The 21,573-nt window shown below is 40.6% G+C and overlaps 1 protein-coding gene across 2 annotated transcripts in view; it reads right to left on the minus strand.

The window, feature by feature from the left end:
- mgll (monoglyceride lipase) overlaps positions 1 to 21,573 on the minus strand; it is a 49,018-nt gene that overhangs the window by 12,856 nt on the left and 14,589 nt on the right. For both annotated transcript variants that reach the window (XM_085393574.1, XM_085393575.1), the window contains 3 exons: positions 14,188 to 14,324; positions 4,029 to 4,139; positions 3,500 to 3,589 (listed from right to left, as the gene is read on the minus strand). In XM_085393574.1, coding sequence (XP_085249700.1) covers positions 3,500 to 3,589; positions 4,029 to 4,139; positions 14,188 to 14,324 — 338 coding nt within the window. The remainder of the gene's footprint in view (positions 1 to 3,499; positions 3,590 to 4,028; positions 4,140 to 14,187; positions 14,325 to 21,573) is intronic.

The following is a 21,573-nucleotide window of genomic DNA, read 5'->3' on the forward strand; positions in this document are numbered from 1 at the left end:
GTTAAGAAAAGAACCTAAAAGGCCAGCAACTCCTCTTCCTCTCTTCCGACTCTTGTTCTAACTCATTGATTATAGACGTGAGTTCCTCCAATCTCTTCTCCATGTCCTCTTGCTCCTTCAGAGTCTTTAGAAGTGAGGCCTTCTCCTCCTCTTCTTTTTGCAGTGCCTGTGTGAAGTTAGCATTCTCCTTCTTTTGCTCCTCCAGGAGTGCGATGTAGGAAGCTTTCGTGTCGTTTAGCTCTTTCTCTAAACTCATCAGCTTCTCCTCATTTTGTTCTTTGAGGCCTTTAAGTTGCTTAATTTCAGAGCGTAAAGCCTCTTTCTCATCCTCGTGTTCCTCAGCTTGCTTCTTCAGTTCTTCCTTAGCGTTTTGAAGCTGCTGCTGGAGTTGGTCAATGCACATCTGTTGCATCTCGCAGCACTGGTTCTTTGAAGGAGCGTCACTGATCATCGTTTGGGTGTCTATAGAGTTTCTGTTCGGCTGCTGCAGCTTCTTGTTGGCATCGCCCAGGTTAGAAGTAAGCTTATGCATGATCTTATCTGCTAGAATCAACCTGTTTGCATTGTTGATTCGTTCAATTTTAGCTTCACGAAGCTCAAATTTGAGCGTGTGAATGTCCTGCAGGTAAGACTTGGTTTCATTACTGAGCGCTGCGTCCAGCTGCTTTTTCAGATCGTTGATTGTCTTCTCAGTTTCTATATCCAAATAGTAGAACTTTCTGCGATACTCATCCACCTGACTCTCAAAATACAAGGCCTTCGTGTTTGCTTCTCTAAGACTGGATTTACACATGTGTAGCTGCCACTGAGTCTCTTCCAGTTGGGCTCTGAGTCCAGCATTATCCTGCTTCAGATTGTGCCTTACTCTTGGTGGAAAACTGGGCCTGCCATGATGATACCAAGTCCCTGCAGGTTGCATGTTGTTTGGCCTTGGTCTGCCGGTCATCGCTGGATTCTCACGACGCTGCATATCACTTATCTTTGGTTTGACAACTGTCTGCTTCTTTTCCCTCTCTTTCTTCAGCACGCAACTGACTGAACAAAAACAATTCTCCAGGTTGCTCCCACAACATTCTGTACAAACTAAAGGATGCGATGACAACAGACTAAATGAGGATTCAGTTGTTTTCATTCAAAAATTAACATAATATATGGCGGATTTCATTTTGCCATCACCCAATCACCCTAAAAGTTAAAACCACTGATAGATAAAGCGAGTTAAACTGGCCATTTTCTTACTCCTCTCCTTTACCTGGCTTAAATCACCATGGTAACAGATGCCAAATACATCTGGCCAGGTTGTGGTCAGTGTTTTGATTTAAAATTAGCTGGAAGCTACAACACGTTTGAACTGCATTATAGATTACAGTATATGCTGGAGAAATACATTTTATGTGTTCAAGTTGTTAAAACTCATACAAGTAAATTAATATTTAATTTTTTTAATTTTAATTTGTTAGAATGCTCAATAAAAACCCCACTTAAATGTTAATACAACTTGTAATAAATGCAAGATCTTGCAAGCCTAATCATTTTCTAATTTCTCGCAATATACAACTATGAGAAGATATGTGTTACACATTTAGAAAGGGTGTGCACAGCCTAGAATGAACAAGCAAATACATACTGTAGTTTTCTCCAAATATGGCATAACGCTGAAGGGAGAAAAGTTGTTCTCAGGGAGAAAATATGGGCATGAAAATGAAAAGACTCCTGGGAAATCTGTGGCAGTTGGAGGGGAAGCGGGAACAAATGGTTGCTAATAAATGGACAGTGAGTTTTATTTAGAAATAAAAATGTGAGCGAAGCAGGATGATAAAGTGGAGTTATGTTAAAAGGAAGCAGAAAGGAAAAAGGAGGAAAAAGGAAGCTAAGGAGGTAAATCGGAGAGGGAATTCCCTGTTTCTCTGACATTAAACATGTAGTTACAAGTAGCTGTCACATAAGTCATACAGTTACTCATGTCTATTCAGCATCTATGTAAGCACAGCTGTGGCTGACTTTGACAGAAAGAGCATTCCTCTATTGTCACAGGTGGCTTGACTAATGACACCACATCAGCCCAGGAGACTGTGAAACCTCGTGCTGTAGACGACATCCTTCCATCTAATCTATCATCGAAAACTTTGGGCTACAAAATGAAATAAATTAACTTCAAAATGTTTTGATGAGAGTAATAGTTTATTATTTCTTTTCAACCTATTTTTTTCACTGTTTTTTGTATTAAATGTTAAAGATTGTATTTCACGTTTTAAAGATAACGTGCAAGAATGTAACTGCTGCAGGGTCTTGTAGCATGGTGGACTTTGTATCTTTATGTATGTGCATCAATGCTTCGTTTATGGTTCTGCATCATGCTTTATCATCCCTCATTTTAAAATTAGTAACATTTTGCATTTGTTTGTTATGCGACAATCAGCAAACTGATCAGTGGACACTGTTGTGTGCATCTTGAATATTACACAACTAGTGACACAAGTAGTGTCACTGCATGTTCACTAAATAACAATGACTTGCAGTTACAGGAGCAAAAAGGACCAATACAAAAAAGTATTCATTAAGCTCATCATAAGATCGTTTGTGAGCTGATTGGTGGTAGATGATGAAAAAAGAAATATAAATCCTGCAACAGCAAATTTCATTTAGTTTTTTTACTTTTCTCCTGTCTTTTGGTGAAAGAACATCTTGAGGCCATGAACATTTATGTACCGAACTTGACTGAGACGTTCATTCCCACTGATCCCCGCTCACAATGAATAAAACAACATAAGGCTACCGAACGGTTTCATATTCAGTTGTGAAATTGAGCTTTCTACTTTACTGAAAACACATGAAGAAAAGGTTACAGTGAGAAATCAGAGCAAAGTATGATCCACCCCTGCAACTTTCCTTCTAGTAACAATATCGTATCACATAGTCTCATTATGCAGTTGGATACCTGTGTGCCTAGATTACCTGTTACATGATTACATCCTTTGATTCAGTATTTATCTGCTATTGTTTATTCTTGTATCTGGAAGAACACAACTTCCTCTGACTGACTGTAGGAAGCAGAAGCAGCAGGATGTAGGAATGTTGATGTAAACTAGGCATACACACACACACACACACACACACGCAGACTCAAATTCGTGCAAAATTTAGGCGTGGTGACATGCCATGAGAATTTGTTTCTGTTTCTCCAGGGATGTCTCTAGGGGCACTACAAAGTATGGGTGTGTAGCATGTACTGTGTTTACAAAATAACACAACCAACAAACGCACGCAAACCTGTCCTGCTGTTTGGAAAAGGCGTACAGTGTCTACAAAGATGTGGTGTTTTGGCATGGGATTGGACAATAAACATAGTGTGACTTGACATTAGCGTAGACAATCAACCGCGGACAAATTTACACCTTGAAAATTCTATTTCCCACAGTCTCAGTGAGTGATATTTCAATTTCAAACAACAAGAGTGCTCAGCCACCCAAAACACACATTGCCAGAATCAGTCTCTCACCTGCCTCTTGTCCCGTGAGAGCCATTTGGACTCGATGGAGCCCATAGTGAGGCTGGGCAGCATGTGGTTCAGCAGTTTTGCCATGAAAACCTACAAACAGAGAAGAGCATAGCTTATTTTCATGTGACATCATTCATGAAGACTGTTTCCTTCTCCTATTTTGGTTTTAAATATTGCACTATTATGTATTAGTGTTAGACTTTTAATTCATAAAATAAGGAATAAAAAAGTCATTTATTTCTGTTAAAACAGCCTCCTCTGTGAGATTTGTCAGAGATTGGCCACACTTGGGACATACTTGTATCAAAGACTCAGTGAGAGGCCATTTATGCAGCTCTAGTGATACCTGAACTGATTGTTGCCTTTGAAACACACAAAATAAAAGGTGCCAGTATTATAAGTATTATAGACACCATCCACAGCAAACCTGAGTAAAGTAAGATAACTGCCTCTTGGGTTGGGAGAGGAGAGAAAAAGAACAGAAAGAAGAGAATAGTGGTTTAAAGGGTCGGTGATTGGTATGTGGTACCTTGAATGGTGTGGCTGACTCCGGGTTCATCTGGACCAGGGGAGCTATCAGAACCACTCCAACAAAATCACCAGGTCTTTCACAGGCTGTCAGGATTGAGATAGCACCACCCTATAAAAGAAATGCAGAACATATTAGCTTAATGAAACTGTAATACAAATAATATTTGTCAAGCTATTTCTTTAAATCTATTGCCCGCATGTCATGCTTCTGTCACTTAATTTTGAATTTTCCTCTTTAATTTTATATGCTGCTTAAAGATGTCGTATGTAAAATATGATATGAAGATTCTTGCGGTTACCAAACTTGCTTACATTATTTAAAATTATCTAGAAAAGTAAAACTTAAAATATTTTACTTTGGGCATGTACAACATTTTTTTTAACGTGTGAAAATCCTGGTTTGGGAGAAATCGACTTTCTTTTCTTAAAATTATAAGACTGAATGGCAGCTGCCTGGTGGTGTACAAAAAACACATTTAATAACGCCAACATTCATGTAAATTTCCAGAAATCATAGCCTACTTGTTGTGCACAGCTTTCTTTATGTAAGAACTAATTTTTCTTTGTACTTCTGTCTTCATCCGCCTATCAAAAGAAGCAGCTAGCTAACAACACAGCTGAGCAGAGGGAGGATGCTGTAATCTTTATATCCTGTCATGCTGTCACGAGCATGAGCCTCCAGTCATGAGTAGATGAAAGATTCTGCGGTGCTACGGTCGACAGCTGTTGTTTGATAAAAAAAACTATATAACACACCAAAATAAAGGTGAGAGCACTCACTAGGCCAAAGAAAAAGAAGCACATATATCTAAAATAAAAAAGAAAATGGCAGTCGTGGAGATTTCACCAAAGTGGATGTTGTCACTGGTCGCTGTGTACTGATCAGTGCAGTAGTAACCTCATCATGTACGATGTATGATATCTTCTTATTTAAAAATAAAGCATATTGTTCTCAAGGGACCCAAAATAAATTGAAAAAATGAGAAAAAAATTAACAAAACAGAGAAAACCACAGATAACAGCATTAGTTATAAAGACAGGGTTTCAGTAAGGAGACAGACTCGGCACGTCTTACTTCTTTAGACTCCAATAGAGGAAAAGGAGTGTCTTTTCTAATGTGATCAAAGTGGAAAGGTCCTAAAGTAGGTGAAAGGTCTTGATGCAAGGAGCAGTAGGAAAACTATTCAGAGGTCACAGCTAACATGAAACAAGCCATCTTTTGTGTAGATCTCCAACCCTATTTTTTCTTACTATTGTTCCACACAGAGAAATGTCAGTGTGGGACCATGGGCCCCGGGGGCACAACACTGCTGAGCTCCACAGAACATCCGCACCAGGGCCACACTATAGCACCCACGCTGACATTTTTTCATATTGTGATTTCAATTCTGTAACGTAGGGCCACGACAATTAGCAGCTCCATGGCAGCCAAAACCTAAATCGATTCGTCAGGGTCGACTCTGGCACGGTTTCTCCTCTCGTATGCAACAAGTGCATGACACACACACGCACGGGAGCACAGTGATTCTGTGTGGGAGACTAATTGGCTTCAACTTTGTTTATGTGGGGAGCTTTCTTTGTCACCTACGTGAATATTCATCAGCCCGGGGGCCAATCACAGCCTCGCTTTGTTGAAAAAGGGTACCGAAAGGAAGACAAAACCGTTCCCACCAGAAAACTTCACTCTGTAAAGACACAAGTGCACGCTCGCGCATCGCCGCCTGCATGCAAACACACAGGGAGTATGAAAAAAAGAGGGCAGCTGCCTGAATCTCCCCTTTCTTCTTATTTTTGTCTTTCGCTAAAACATCTACATGTGAACACCAGGACGCACTGCTGCAAAAACAGAAGTAATGCTCAACTTCAAGTTGCATTTTTTTTGGTGGTGGTGGGTAGTGGTGGGGCTGCTAAAAGCTGCAAATTGGCTGATTGGTTCAGCATATTTAGTGCCTGTTAAATATCACCAAAAAATGCCAATGAATGCAGTTGTGTCAAAGGGTCTGCACTGATAGAGTGAGATAAGTGTGAATAGGGAAGGGAAGAGAGGGAGACAGAGTGACAGATGGATGACTGGGACAGAGAGGCTCTTTCAGAAGCTGATAAGAGGCCCTATACACTCTTCTACCTCTGAACTAGAGTTGACAAAATGAATGCTGGTATTGTACACAGTGCTACACACTGTCAGTGGGTGGACTCGAACTGTCAAAAAATAGCCCAAGGAGCTAACACTCTGATATTATATGGACTGTACAGCTGCCCCACTAACACTGCATGGTGTACACAGAGAGTACACCACTGACATTTTATGGAGTAGAAGGCTAAAATAGCGGCATTATATGATGTAGGCTTAATAAACATTATATGGCCAATAAGTGAACACCTGTTGCATTCAGTATGAACTCACCACTAAAAAAAAACAACAAAAACAACAAAAACAACTGAAGACATTCCCTTAATGCAATGGTGTTGTTCAATGGTGCCAAGAGGACAAATTAGGGAGTGCACCAAGAGATGTTTAACTTGAACTAATGTCTCACATTAAAAAAATGTCACCCATTATATGTAAGTTTTCCAAGCCGATTAGAAATGAAGAAGCGTTTTTATTGAAGCCACGGTGCATCACAAAGGGAATTTTTGTTTACTGTGAGTAATGGATACTGAGGGGAGATGAGACAGAGGGCTTAGAAGCTGAACAAATAGTTCCTAAGCACTGCTGAACCGTTACATAAAAGGCTGTCACAGAGGAAGGACAAGTAAGCCTCGGCCAGAAATACTGATGGAGAAAGAAATAAATGAGTACGAGTGGGAAGACGCCAAAGCTGAAGGGATTTTACAGCATCCCACGAGCAGATACAACGTGGACAAACTGCTAAAAACTTCTGTGTCACTGCTCAACCAAAAGAGATACAGCCTGAAAAAAGTCGAGTGTTTGGTTTTGTGTAAATTTGCAACCGTAATGTGTTTTTTAGTTCTTGCTGTCGCACGTTTAAAAGTTCTCACACATGTTTATGTGTTCTGGAAACTGTGAAAATGAATTGTGGTAGTTTTTTCATCAAGCTGTAAATAGCTTGAACTAAAAACTTAAACCCACGCTACAAAAATGCTCATGTTCTGAGGTTTATATGATCATCAGTAGGTCGCAAATCACTTTCAGACTACTGTGACATAAATTACACTATAAGATCAAAGAATCTGAAATTTAACAGACTTTTTCCTGTTTCACAGGTCTTAATAAATATAATAAAATATAAAATATTATGAAAAACATGGTTCAATTGTGAATAACTATAAATTAAATTAACATTTTGATCAGTTAGAACTGTGACTTTCTTTACAGCGTCACTGCAGCTTGACTCTGCCGACTACATTACAGGATGTTATCACTCGAGCAGCCTCTCAACACACACAGCAGAATACCCAGGTGGTCTCTATTGTGTTGTCGTTTGGAGTTTTTGCGTCATCGTGGCCTGAGAGATTTATAAAACTGAAGAAGCAGAGGAACAGACTAATAGAAACAGGATGCAAAGTGAAAACACCGGGAAACTGGGAAATGAGGCCTGTAAAAACACAGTTGCACATCACTTGACCCGCGGCAGGTTTCCTGAAAACTGAGTTTGGGTTTTTATTTGTTTCAAAGGAAATGTCATGGTCTCCGTGCCTGCCCGGTCGGCCCCACAAGGCTACAATTGCTGTTGCTGTTTTCTCCCTCTCTGCCTGGGCGGAGCTCACTGTGGGCTCCCGCCCTTGGCCCACACACACACCTGACAACACTCACCCATCATCACCGGGAGCACTATTTGAGGCTGGAACACAGATCCTCTCGTCGCTGGATGATTGTACCCCTAACGTTAGTGTTCTCACAGCTCTTGTGCTTCATATCCGTGACTTGTGATTAGTTGGTGACCTGCCTTCTCGTCTGCTTCAGATCTCCCCCCCCCGGACCTGCGACCTCCCTGCTGCGGGAAAGTGTGTGAGTGTGAGCGAAGGAGACGTGAGTGGATTACCCTGTGATTCCCCCCGGAGTTTTGGATCCCTTCACTGTATATATATTGCACTGCACTGTAAATAAACCACACCTTGGAGATACCTTACCGCTCTGCGTTGAATCCCTGTACCAGATCGTGACAGGAAACAAGAATGTAGCAGAGGATGAAATGAAGAGAGATGAAAATGAAAAAAAAAAAAAAGTTATATCTAGGGAGAAGGATATGAAACTAAATGGAAAGGGAAACTAGTGACCAACTGACATTAGTGACACCAGTGAAACCTCAGACACGCCCATTTCTACACTACACAGTCAACTACACAACTGACTTCATCTTCAGGGTGTTTTTTAGGATTTTCCTCTGGTTCCAGCTGTAACCTAAAAAAACTTACAAACTCCTCTGATGTTGTCTAGCAACAAGCAACGGGGTAAAAAATAAAGCTGACTTTTATAACTCACACCATTAAGTTGATTTAATTAAATTTTAGCACAAGCTAAAAGTTGTGCATCATTATGGGTGTGGCTGCTTCCAGCCTGCGATGTATTACCTCAGCTGATCTGAGTCACTGAAATGGACGATGTTTGTGGTCTTTACACAAAAACACAGCCACCCCCATAGACCATAGAGCAGTGACTACTTCATTTTTACATGTATACTTGTATTTATGGGTCTAAAACACAAATGAGTCATTTCCAAACTTGGCTTTAGTTAAGTCTCAGTTACGCTTGTGAAGTTTCATGACTGTTCGACAGGGATGTCTAACTCATTTTACATCGTGCGCCACATACAGCTCACTTTAATCTTAAGCGGGCCGGACCCTTTCTGTCTTTCACTGTGCAGAAGTTTACCTGCATTTTTAATCCTGGTGATTTCTTAATATAAGAAAAAGAAGAGCAATTATAACAGTATGTCATTTTTCTACACAACATTGAAATGCTGTTGTTGTAAATGAAATTATTTTGTCAGCATCACTCTTTGGGCTTAAATTGTAAGACATAAAAGTGTAAAGATTGAGAAAAAGCTAATTGCCCAGACTGCCCTGTAATTAGAAAACTGAAAGTTTTTGTCAATTAACAGAAAATATTCAGATATTTTTTTGTTACTGTGGACCCATTGTAAAAAAAAATGTGAAAAAATAGGAACTTTTCAGTCATTTAATTGTTTTCCACATAATAATTATTTGTAGTAGTAACTGTAGTTTGGCCATAATTGAGGTCATAGTCCAGTGAGCTGGACTGGAGTCTTTGTCAGACCAATTCTAGCCCCTGGGCTTTATATTTGACACCCCTGCTGTTTAGTTTCTTGCATTGTTGCTGTCAATAGACATCAATGCAGATAGACAGACACAAGCCCAGGTACTCAAAACTGCCTTTGAGAAAGTTAAAACAGGTTTATCTCCAGCTGGGGCCTCTCTGTGCTTCGAGTAGTCAGTCAGATGAGAAAAAGCGACATAAATCCCAGTCGATTTCATTTCCATTGCTATCACAGGTGGTACCAAAAAAAAAGAAAAAAAAAAAGAAGGACCTGAGTCTAACCAATAACTTAAGAGTCTTATGATTTTCAATGTCCATGAGTAAGTAGGGTCTGCTTCAGTCTGAGTGATTTAATTTTCATCACCAGAAGGGGAACAAGAAGCTCCCTGCTGCACAGACTTACACGCTTCCCTCAGGCAGATTTGAAGAATATCTAGGGTGTCCACAACTGTCCATGTGTACACACACAAGCATAATCCTTAGCCAGCAACAGAAAAGGCCAAAGGAGACACACTGAATGGATTTATTAGAAGTCCAAAAGAAGCAGGAAAGTGAGGGATGATGAAAAATAGAGAAAGAAGTTGGAAAAGAAAGAGATTTTGCTGTGACTTTGCTCAGCTGTCTCTTAATCTGCTGTCTAAACAAGCACTCTGCCTCAGCCTGGGATCCCACAGTGGAGTTTACACAAAGTATGTACTTCTGTGCTTCTAAGATCCCTTCATCACAGCCTCAGTCTGTATACAGTCCTACTGCACTGAAGCGCATGAGCCATAAATGGCTCGCCAAGGCGGACCCATTAATTAAACAGCATGTTGTTTGAAGCAACTAAAGGCCCAAGTGATGACAGTAAATATGACCTATTTAAAAGAAAGACATCAAAGAAGGAGGAGCTGTTATCTCTAATAGAGGACAGTTAGATGCAAAACATAGCAATTAAAATCTTTATAGCAGAAAATAATACAAAAAAGTATATCCTGAACTTAGCTAGTGATTGTCTGAATGAACTAAAGGGCCTAATCACAAAAACAGGCTTCATGAGCCAGTATTTATACACCAGCATGTAGAGCTTTGCTGGAAGGCATGGCGAAACAGTTCTGCAATGAACTCACAATTCTCTGCTTGATACCTGCAGCTGTGCACTAAAAATGTTTGAAAGCATACTTGGGTTAGTTTCGAAGCGTTCTGACTTGCACAGCGCAATGCTCAAAGGACTTATTGTTTTAGATTTTGACTTCAGTGAGTGATGTCAGTTTCCTTATGAAACATAAAGCCTCACATATGAAAGCATAAAAAATGTTGGCATGCAGAATCGGAGCGACTTGCTCATCTAACCGAAACAAGTTCACGGGAGTACAAAGTGACTCGACCTAGAAACACTGACAGTAATCATTTATTATATAACTCATCACTACCATTTGTGATCTGTTAGCTGTGCTGAGAGTTGGGTCGCAGAGCACAACAACGAGAGGCTGTGAAAACAGAATAAACCAATCAGTTAAAAATAGCTCCAAAGCTGGCCTTGAAGCTTTCCAGGCGTTGTCTAATTATTTTTAATGAGAATTCTGGTTCAGTTTTGTGTCTGCCGAATTCACAGAGCCACAGTAAAGGCTATTTGAATTTTCTTTTCATGTTCGCTGCACTGAAGTTTAAACCAGCTGAAGACCCAGCATAACTTTTTCTGCTGAACTTAACTGTTACGGTTAACAAGGGATTAAAGCAAAGCTTTAATTCTTAGTTTAGGAATTTTTCTTTGCATGTGTCAGCGTTGTTTAAGAAAGTAGAGCAACTTTGTGGTGCACTGCCCAGTGAACCTCCTGGTTTGGCCTTTCTGTGTGGAGTTCACACCCTGTAGCTCTCCCTCCACAGTCCACTGTGAAGTCAATTAACGATTCTTAACTGGCCATAGCTGTTTATGTGAGAATTAAAGATTTTATGCTTCTCTGAGTGAGCTATGTAATGAACTGCCATTTCAATTAGCACTAGCCCGGATATTCAAGCCTAGCTGGATAAGCTTTGAGGAAAACAAGTGGTCTACGCTTAATTGGTTCAGTTAAATGAACAACTAATACTGCATTTCACTGAATTTTCTTGTAGCAAAGAGTCTTTTGACCACTCAGAGTAGAAAAGTACAATATAAAAACAAGTCAAGGAGTAATATGTTTAGCTTCGAGAATGACAAGCAGCTAGCATAACGGTCTGTTAAGTTTAAGATAGGGTTTTGAAAGTTAGTTGGCTGTATTTAAAATGGGAAAAAAAAAACCCAAAACGAATAATTCTGAAGGACTGCAAGTAAAATACAGCAGCCAGTAGCTCATTACTTAGCACCAGCTCCTTGCTTGTACAGCAGCTAGCTTTAGCTTCTATTCAGATGTAATTAGGGTTGCCAACCGTCCCTTAAAAAACGGAATCGTCCCGTATTTCGAAACAAAAGTACACGTCCCGTATTGAGCTAATAAGGGACGCACTTTGTCCCGTAATACAGTGAGAATCAAAAGTAGTCTATAACTTTTAATGGAATTAACGCTTTGTTTGAAAACATAATTCCCAGCCCCTCTCCTGCTTTGTGACCAATGAGCTGACAGCACACTTACGAGTATGACAATTCAGATTACCGCTCATCTCATTGGTCAAGGAAAGGTCGCTTACGGAGAAAATACCGGAAGACAACAGATGACCACAACAAGAAGCATGGCCAACAGGGAAACAAACGCCGACACTGCGGTGCAAGTCTCGGACGACAGTACACCTAAAGCTGGGCAAACACTGTGCGATTTTTTCAGTCACGTTATTCAGCTCCTGCTCAAACTGCACGATTGACTCGCAGGGGTTAGAAGTTGGTAGGTCACGATGCAGGGTCTCACACTATACCGCCCGATGCTCTGATGCGACCTGAGTGCTCACACTGTGCCTCCATAAAATGAAGGTTATAACAGAAAATCTGTCGCGCTCTCTCTCTCCGTCTTTCACTCACTCACACAGACACGCACACCACCATCAACTTTGCTAAATTGCTAATGAAAAACATTGATCGGGCAGCTGTGACTGAGCAGCAATGTAAATCCAACTATTTTCACGGTTGTGTGCCTCCATTGCTTGTGTCCAGATCACACGCTGCACAGCCGTGCTGCTCCATCTTTTACACCAACGTTTACGTGTTTGCGCGCGAGCAGTGTGAGCGGCTGTGGTGAGACCCTCACGAGCGATTGATGATCGGGAGCTGGTCGTGAGGTGTTAATCACTTGTCGTTACCCCACGTATACTACACGATGCACGATGAAGGCCAAAATCGGTCCGATCACTCAAAAATCGGCTCAAAATGGGCCTAAAACCGCACAGTGTAAGCCCAGCATTAGAGCAGCAATGTTTGTTCAGAGAAAGGGAAAAATGGGAAAAGGAAAACACCTGGCTGGAAAAAGTTAATATGGGCATGTGCAGTGAATATCAGCGCTATGTGGCCAGAAGTGTGATAATATAATTTATTTTGTGTAATAAACAACTGTAAGGATAGATGATTACAACAAATAGATGACTAATACATAAAAGTAATACATAGATGAATAATGATGATGAGTTAAGATGCGTAATCATGGGAACAAGCGGGTTTACAAACAGGAGCAGCTGATTAGCATTAAGCCAATTGTACTAAATGCACTAAATGAGCACTGTTACAAGAATGTTTTTCTTTCTATTGTTTTCTATTATTTTAAGTTAAGCAGGACAGAGTTCTTTTAAAGAAAGATTTACTTATATTCTCAAAAGTTAAGCATGACAGGCTTCTGTTTAAGAAGGAGACCTGTTTTATTGTGTTAATGTTGTCATTTTGAGCTAAAAAATAAATGGCTAAATGATCATTTGTTTCACATGTGTTCATATCACAAAGAATACGCATCTACTTAAATCAAATTCAAGTGAAATGGTTAAAAAAATAATTTCACACACAAAAAAAGAGCTAGAAAATTCACCACACTGGGAAGGGTGAAGACAACTGGGTCGCCCGGCCCTGGCCACGAGGTGTCCCTTATTTATTTTTCAGGGAGTTGGCAACCCTAGATGTAATGTAGATGATACTGGAATCCGTAATGCTTTCATTTTGCTAGGTAAATCTGTTTCATTAGTGGATAATAACAAATAAGCTAGTCAATGATGAGGCAGGTCAATAGAAGATTTCTACGCAAACTGACGAAAGTGAACACTCTCTGTCTGTGTCTGTCATGCAGCCACATTTGCCCTTGAGCAGGTCACTGAACCTGCGACTGCCCTGTTGGAGGTTTTCCGTAGCAGCTGCAGGCTCTTGGGAATCTGTGGCACTGTGTGAAAGGTGAAAGGTAAACTGGGGTTTACCAAGAACAGCGAACTTCGCAAGCCTTCCCTGAACTGTTGGTCTGTTATACTTTAGATGATAGGTAAAGTTTGACCATTAAACAGAAAAACTGTAAGCGGTTCTCCTAGCAAGTCAATTAATAATTAAAGGTAGCAAGTTACTAAGTATTTTACTTAGTATATTACTTAATCACTGCTACTTAAAAAATGCCTGATTCTGCTGATATTCAACAACCAGTTTATCTAGACTTGCATGTCCAGAGCAGCAGTAAACCATGCAACTAGACGAGGAACACTTTCCCCATTTACGTGTCAAAATGTCACAGGAAGCCTCATCAAATATGTGCTTGAGCGGGACTTGTACATTGGTTTTCGCCAGCTCTCTCGCTCTATTTGTGTCAAGCATACTGTATGAGGATCTCAGGCACATTATGCAATTTAACACCAAACAAAACAGGAAAACCAACCTGATCAAAAGACAACACTGCTCCCAGGACACAGAACAAGACAAAAGCCAAGGACATCATTGTGCAAACAATTCCAAAGACATGCATGGTTTATTCCAGGAACTGACACACATTCATGGAAAGTGTCTTACCATGGAGTGGCCTACAATAAATACAGGTAGGTCAGGGTGGCGAGACTTCATCAGGTCAATGTGCTGAAGGGAGTCTCTGATATAAATCTGAAAGTCCTTAATGTTCATCCTGTCACCTTCGCTCTGGCCATGGCCAACTGTGGAAGAAAGAATCAGGAAAGTTTAACACATTATTTAAGACCTTCAAAAACAAGAAAACTTCAAATTTTTTTATGAAAAGAGGGCAAAGTAGCATGATACAAGGGTAATTATAAGCCTAGAGTTATAGCTTATAGCAGTTCAACAAGTTGAATTAAACACAAAACTGTTGAAAGGGTAACTGCATGAGAATAAAAGGCAAATCACAGGCATACTATAAAAATATGTTTTACATTTATTCCTTAAACTTTTTAAGGACTGACTGCATCCACATACAATTCAACTCAAGGGGAAGCCTTCTGCTTTGGTGATGAGAGACGTAAAGAAAAATAAAGGAAATGATGGAAAGGGAAACAGAAAAAACAGGGAGAGTAAGAATAAAATGGACTAGTAGAGGAAAAGTATGGGGGAAGAGTTGAAGTGAAAAAAATGATGGTTTAAGACAAAAGAGGAGGGAAAAGGGGGCAAACAAGAAGATGAAAGCAAGAAAAGACGAAAACAGAGATGATAGAAGCGAGCTTGACAGATGGAGAGGAGGGAAAATATCTGAATATGTATGTGCACATCCATATATTATATATATGTGCTGTCCTCAGGCTTTCTGCACCAATAACTGAGAGGTGAGGCTGGCTGCCATGGTAACCACCAACCCAATAACACTAGCTAATAAACATTCACATGTGCATCTCACACCTTCTCTCGTTGGCTCTGTAATGTTGAAAGTGTGTCAGTGTTTAGAAATGCATGCTTCCTATAAAACACTCCAAAAAAGATGGGACGCATTCAAAAAATGTATGCTTATTTTGAATTTCAAGATGTTTTCAAGTAAACGTGGAAGGGTTTACCACTTTTAAGAAGTTTGTGATGTTTCTTTTTTTTCTTTTTTTCTTTCTTTTTTGTTGTTGTAAAATTGCAGAGCATTGGTGGATGGTTATGTAGATAATGGTTTCATTATCTACATAACCACTACATGACATGGGATTAGAAGAATTCAGAGAAGTCTCTAAGCAAGAAAAGGGCTATGAAACTAGAACTCAGTGGCTACATATAAGCATCCATTATGGTATGAGAAGAGTAGTTTTTTTACATGGCCTGGCTAACCATAAATGCTGAACAGTATGTGAACATTCTGCCATCATTCCTCTCTAGGGCCCATGCGACCATCCCAGGTAGGCAGGGCAATCCCCAGCAAGTTGGAACACAAGTGTCTACAGGCACTGTCCCAAACTTCCATGTCCTATTTCAGAGGTGTGTCATCTAAGACAGTCCCACAGCATCAAGAGCTTCTCATCTACTCCAGTCCCTGATCCTCTACGTGTCATGGTCCTGGGCCATGTGGGCCCAGTATTCTCAGTTCCTTGTATTTTTGTATTTCGTTCCTTATTTAGGTCATGTTTCCTGAGTTGTCCTGTTATGTTGTTCCTTATTTGACTTCCCCTTGTGACTCTTATCCCCTGTGTGCCCCTCTATGTATCTGTGAGCCCTCATCTCCCCTCGTGTTTCATTTCCATGTTTCCCCAGCCCACTATGCCCGTGCTCTCTCTCTCTCCTCCTGTTTGCACCTCTGTGTACTTCCTGTTTTACTTTGACAGTCTCCCGTCAGTGTTGTTTACTCCTGCCATGTCTTGTTATGTTTATCTGTGTCAGCTGTGTTCCCATGTGTGGCCACTTCCCCTGATCATCCCTCTTGTGTATTTAGTCTCTGTGTTTCATGTAGTCTGTGTCGCGTCGTCTGTGTTTCCACCCTCTATGTTTCCATGCCCGGTCTATTGCATTCTTAGTCATAGCTTTACCTTAGTTATTCCCAGTTTAGGTTTCTGTTTAGCCACGCTATCCCTGCTGTATTTGTATACCTTGTCATCAGCCACAATAAAAGGCTCGCTTTTGTTTAAAGTTCACTCCCGTCTGCTCACCTGTGTTCGCACCTGGGTCCACCATACACACCAACGCACGGTCTGTCACAGCGGACCGTGACAGTACGAAAGGCATATAAGTTGGATTCTAGAGCGCCACTGCCCGACAATGTCTTCATTTCAGGTCAGCAGCTCCACCCTACTGAGTAGTTGGACAGTTTACCAGATTCCGCTTTGGCTGACTGAAAATCATATTCAATCTCCTCCTTAGCACAAGCCACGCATGGCTTGAGTTGCAGGTACCTTCCAACCTTCTACGAATTCCAACCAAGGTCGACAGGACTCTTTCTTTCAGCTTGATGGCTGGGGTCCAGCATCTCATTCGGAAATGGCCACCACTGCAGGCACGTGCCCCCTCACAGCTGTAGCTCATCTGAGGTGTGGATCTATTCAGGCTCAATGTCCACAGTCTCCCTCAGGATGCTGTTGAATCTCTGCTGATGGTGGGAGTTGAAGATCTCTGGGGTAGGGGCCTCTGCTATGTGCTCGCAGCACATCCTCAAACTAAACGTTTTGGCACGCCAGGCTTACCCAGCATCCTTCTGCACCACAAGATCCAACTCACCACCAGGTGGTGGTCACCTGACAGCTCAGCTGCTCTCTTATCATGAATGTCAAAACACATACAATATATCCAAGCTCTGAAATACAGAAAACATATTTTCCAGGAAAGGGTTTGTTTATTTATTTAGTAAGACAATGCCAAACCACATCACCACAGCATGGGTTCATAGTAAAAAAAAAAAGAAAAATCTAGGTGCTAAAGTGGCCTGCAAGAAGTCCAAACATGTCACCCAATTTTTCTAAAAAGAATAATATTTCCTTTTTTTTAACATCTGATAGTTTGTCTTTTTGTCCTTTTGTTTTTCATCATTCCAGCTTCTTTGGAAAAGGGGTTGTACAAGAGCACGTCTTCACCCTCAGTGCTTTCCTGTCCATCAATAGCATCAAAAGCAATCATCACTGTGTGCAAATCAATGTCCAATCACAGCTTCAGTGATGGAGTGGTGCAAACTTGAGATCAATGCACAGTAAACCACCACCGCTCTATTCTTTCAATGGCTTCTCACCCCATTAAATCCATATCTTCTGTTAGTACAGGTAATAACAGGTATTCCTGGAAAACACACATATCCCCGCACACACCTAACCTTTTAGACAACTGATGGTTATGATAAGGCCATGAGAACATTCCAGGACTCAGATCCAACAAACCGTTTCATTACAAAAGCTGCAACAGGTAAAAAGAAAACAACCAACCCCCACCACCAAAAAAGTCCTATTTCCTCATCCTTTTTGCTTTGAACAAATGTGCATGTTACATACAAAGATTTTAGAAACAGTTATGAATCAGAGGAGAGTGAAAATAATGAATGTCAGCACGGCATTTACAGAATAATTATGAACGGTACCTAAATAGATTCAGAACTTCAGAACCTTTGTCGAGCTCAGGGAATCTGGGAATTTCTTTCCCTTGTTTACCAAAGTATAGACAAATGGAAAACTGCTTTGCTTCAATGACTTTTTGTTTTCCTGTGGAGGGATCCACCTCTGGTGTGTCACTGCTCTTTTTACCCACATCTCTGCAAATTTCCAGACAGGGAAGGAGACAAACCCTCACACATTTACTGAGAAACACAGCAGGCTTTTGGACTCTCTGTGGCCATAACCAGTCAATAAGTATCTGAAAATGCCTTGTTGCCTCAGTAATATGGTTTACAGCATCGTGGACTTTAAGTTCTAACCTGTGATACTTGCAGTGAATGAGTCAGGTTACGACTGAGCTTTTCATGTAGGAGAGAGAGAGAGGTCCTTTTTATTAGCCCATCATAGTATCTGCATTTGCATTATGAGATGCAAAGTCAAAAAGCCGTGAAGAGCATTTCTTCAGAGATACCCCTTACATAAACGATTTCCAGTAAGCGTTACAGCCCCCAGAGCATGGCAGATCAACAGATCTCACGCTCTCAGAGATCTAAGATCCAGATCAGGAAGGTGGTTAAAATCGACACTCACTAGTAATAAAGCATATAAAGATAATAAGAACTACAAAGGTTATTATTAATATTTGCTAGCTAGCTGGTTTTTGAAGTTTGCATTTTGCTTTTGCATTCTGTAAATCAGTAACTTTCAAAGAAACAACAGCCATCTGCAGCTTGATCTGTGAATATTGTTAACTGGTAAAAAAAAATAGATGCAGCCTGTTCTAGATAGAAAAAAGAAAAAAAAACACCAGTCAATGCAGGGTGTGAATGAATGAAAACCTTACCGGCCCACAATTAGAAAGAAAACACAAGAGACAGAAAAAAGGAGAAAGAGTGAAACATCTCATCTGCGAACTCTATCAAGAGCTGCCCAAGGCGCTGTGTGTGTGTGTAAATGTGGAAGAAATAGATGAAAAACTGGAGTCTACAGGGACTTGTTCCAGTTCAGTATTTTCCATTTAACAGTGTGACATTTTACTGCGAGGCATTGAACAAACTGCTCCTCTGCGAGCAGCCTCAGCCGTCCTTATCATTCACTGCAGTTTATTATCTGTCAGCTCTTTATTAGGATCTTCACCTCTGTAAATATTTTCACATTTCTGCCACTGAGACTTTTTTGTCATCTCATTCTCACTCTTTTTATGTTATTATGGAGTTTTATTGAGTGCACAGACTGATGTTCAACGGCAACTGCTGCACAGTCACATGGATTTAAACGTCCCTGCTGTATTTAGCCCACGAGCACATCGTTCCTTGTTGATGGAGGCATCGGGACAGACATTTCCCTTTATCTAATTACTACTGACTAACAAGCCATTACCTAATTACTATCGACTAAAAAGCTAACACTCTGTGTCCTTCTCTTTCTACCCAAAGCTTTCATTTGAAAGAATTTTACATTTTCTTTTTTAAGTGAACACATTGAACATGTAGTGACTAGATTATGCTTTATAAACTATATCAAGTGCTTTTAAGGTGAAGTCAGTTCCATTTGAGAACTGCTCCCAGATTGTCAAATCCATCTGAATTGCATTCCTCTGAGCTTGGTTATTGGTTGCTGGCATGGATTTCTGATGGCTTTGCATAAAACAACTTTGCAAAGGTGGAAAGTAACGAATTACATTTACATGCGTTACTGTAATTGAGTAGTTTTTTTTTGTTTATTTGTACTTTTTAAAGTCATTTTTCAAGTCGGTAACTTTACTTTTACTTAAGTATATTTTTTAAAAAGTATTGTACTTCGCTACATTTTCAATCACACCCATTACTGAGTAAATTAAAAGAACAAACAAACCCCCCCCCCCCCCCCCCCCCCCCCCCCCCCCCCAACATTGCGCTTCGGAAATACTGCAGGGAATGATGGGTAGTAGAACAAATTGGCGTTGGGTCACGATAAAGATGGAGTCTGACATCGGTGGTACGGATCCAGCAAAAAAAGAAACCCCGTCGAATTCTGCTGACCCTGAACTCGAAGAAACCGATGTGAGGGACCATTTCGGCTTCAAGTGCAAGAAAGGCAACAGCTTTATTATAGAATAGAATAGAATAATCCTTTAATTGTCCCACAAGGGGAAATTTGGTTGTAACAGCAGCCAGAAAGACACATATACAAACAAATATTATGCAGTGTACGCTGTGTTTGCCCAGAGAGACCGAGTTAGCAGCTTTTAAAAATTCCACATCAAACCTGCACAAGCATGTAGAGGTAAGTTAAATTAAACTTGTACATTTATTTTAGCAAAAAGGCTGTGCTCAAGTTAATCACATTAAGTTAAGACATAAGCTGTTATTGGGTTATTTTTTTCTCCTTCTCTTTCCTCATGTTGTGCATTTTCCATTGTTATACCTCTCTGACCTGCCTTCCCCATGTGATGTTTGTGTAATGTACGTATGGTCAGAAGGGTAAGATGGTGCTGGCAAAGGTCGGCAGCCTTAATCCAATTTCCTTCGGGGTCAACCTTCAGGATCAATAAAGTTTTATTGAATTGAATTGAACTGAATTGCTCCTCAAAATGAACAGAGCAAGGCCAAGTTTAAAAAATTAAAACACATTTTTATAGCAGCTGCCATACAGCTCAATTCAGTACTTGTTCTCTTATTTGACAGTTTAGAACACATTCTCATGTAAAAGAATTATATGGTTTTGACAGTTGGTTGGTTTGGTGACCATTATCCATTTTGATGTATAGACTTGCAGTTTAACTGCCACTGCACTTTAATTTGTAAAGATTTTCTTTTAATTAAATAACAACTACTTTGAGATTTATCCCATTGTCTTTTTTGCACTACTCAGAAGAGCCTGTCCTCCTGCTGACAAAAAAGTAACTATGTAACTTTTACTCTGAGTACATTTTAAATGAGCTACTTTTTACTTTTACTTGAGTAAATTTTTAGACAGGTAATTTTACTTGTATTTGAGAAAAATTTCAGCAAAGTAATAGTACTTTTACTTGAGTAAAATATTTTAGTACTCTTTCCACCTCTGCAACTATGACTTCAAATATAAGTATCTACACTGGGAGCCCAAAGTGTACCTGGGTTCATTCCTTTTTTTTTTTCTTTTGTTTTTGAGGAAATACAACCAAGGTGGGGCAGCACGGTGGCACGGTGGTTAGCACTGTTGCCGCACAGCAAGAAGGTCCTGAGTTCAATTCCAACACCAGGCTGGGGTCTTTCTGTGTGGAGTTTGCATGTTCTCCCCGTGTTTGCGTGGGTTCCCTCCGGGTACTCTGGCTTCCTCCCACCGTCCAAAGACATGCAGCTTGTGGGGATAGGTTAATTGATTAATCCAAATTGCCACTAGGAGTGAATGTGAGTGCGAATGGTTGTCTGTCCCTGTGTGTTGGCCCTGCGACAGACTGGCGACCTGTCCAGGGTGTACCCCGCCTCTCGCCCTATGACAGCTGGGATAGGCTCCAGCGCCCCCCGCGACCCTGAAAAGGATAAGCGGAAGCGAATGGATGGATGGACAACCAAGGTGGTCACTGTAGTCTGTCAACTGATCGTTTCAAACAAGGGTGGAAATGTGCCGTAAATGTTCAAAGGTGTTGATCAGGGAAATCCCAAAAGCTTTCACTTCCCCCGACCAAGTCACTACGTGAGTGATTCCTGAAGTTCTTTTTATGACTTCTGCTCCTAAGTATATGTGGCGATGTCTCAGTCTATAGCAAAGATTTACTGACCTCAGTAAACCCAAACCCACAGTGTATCTACACAATTACAGGCGTCTTTCTCAAAGGCACAACATTTAGGCGCATAATGTTTAACAGGTAAATTTCAAAATATTGGTGGTTAATTTAAAGCACCACCATAGCCAGTTTCTGTGTGTCATTTCACAGTCCACATATTAC

Source organism: Rhamphochromis longiceps, linkage group LG20 (assembly GCF_057381845.1).
Source record: "Rhamphochromis longiceps isolate RC_006_pf linkage group LG20, R_longiceps_female_GT1.1, whole genome shotgun sequence".
Classification (NCBI taxonomy): Eukaryota; Metazoa; Chordata; class Actinopteri; order Cichliformes; family Cichlidae; genus Rhamphochromis; species Rhamphochromis longiceps.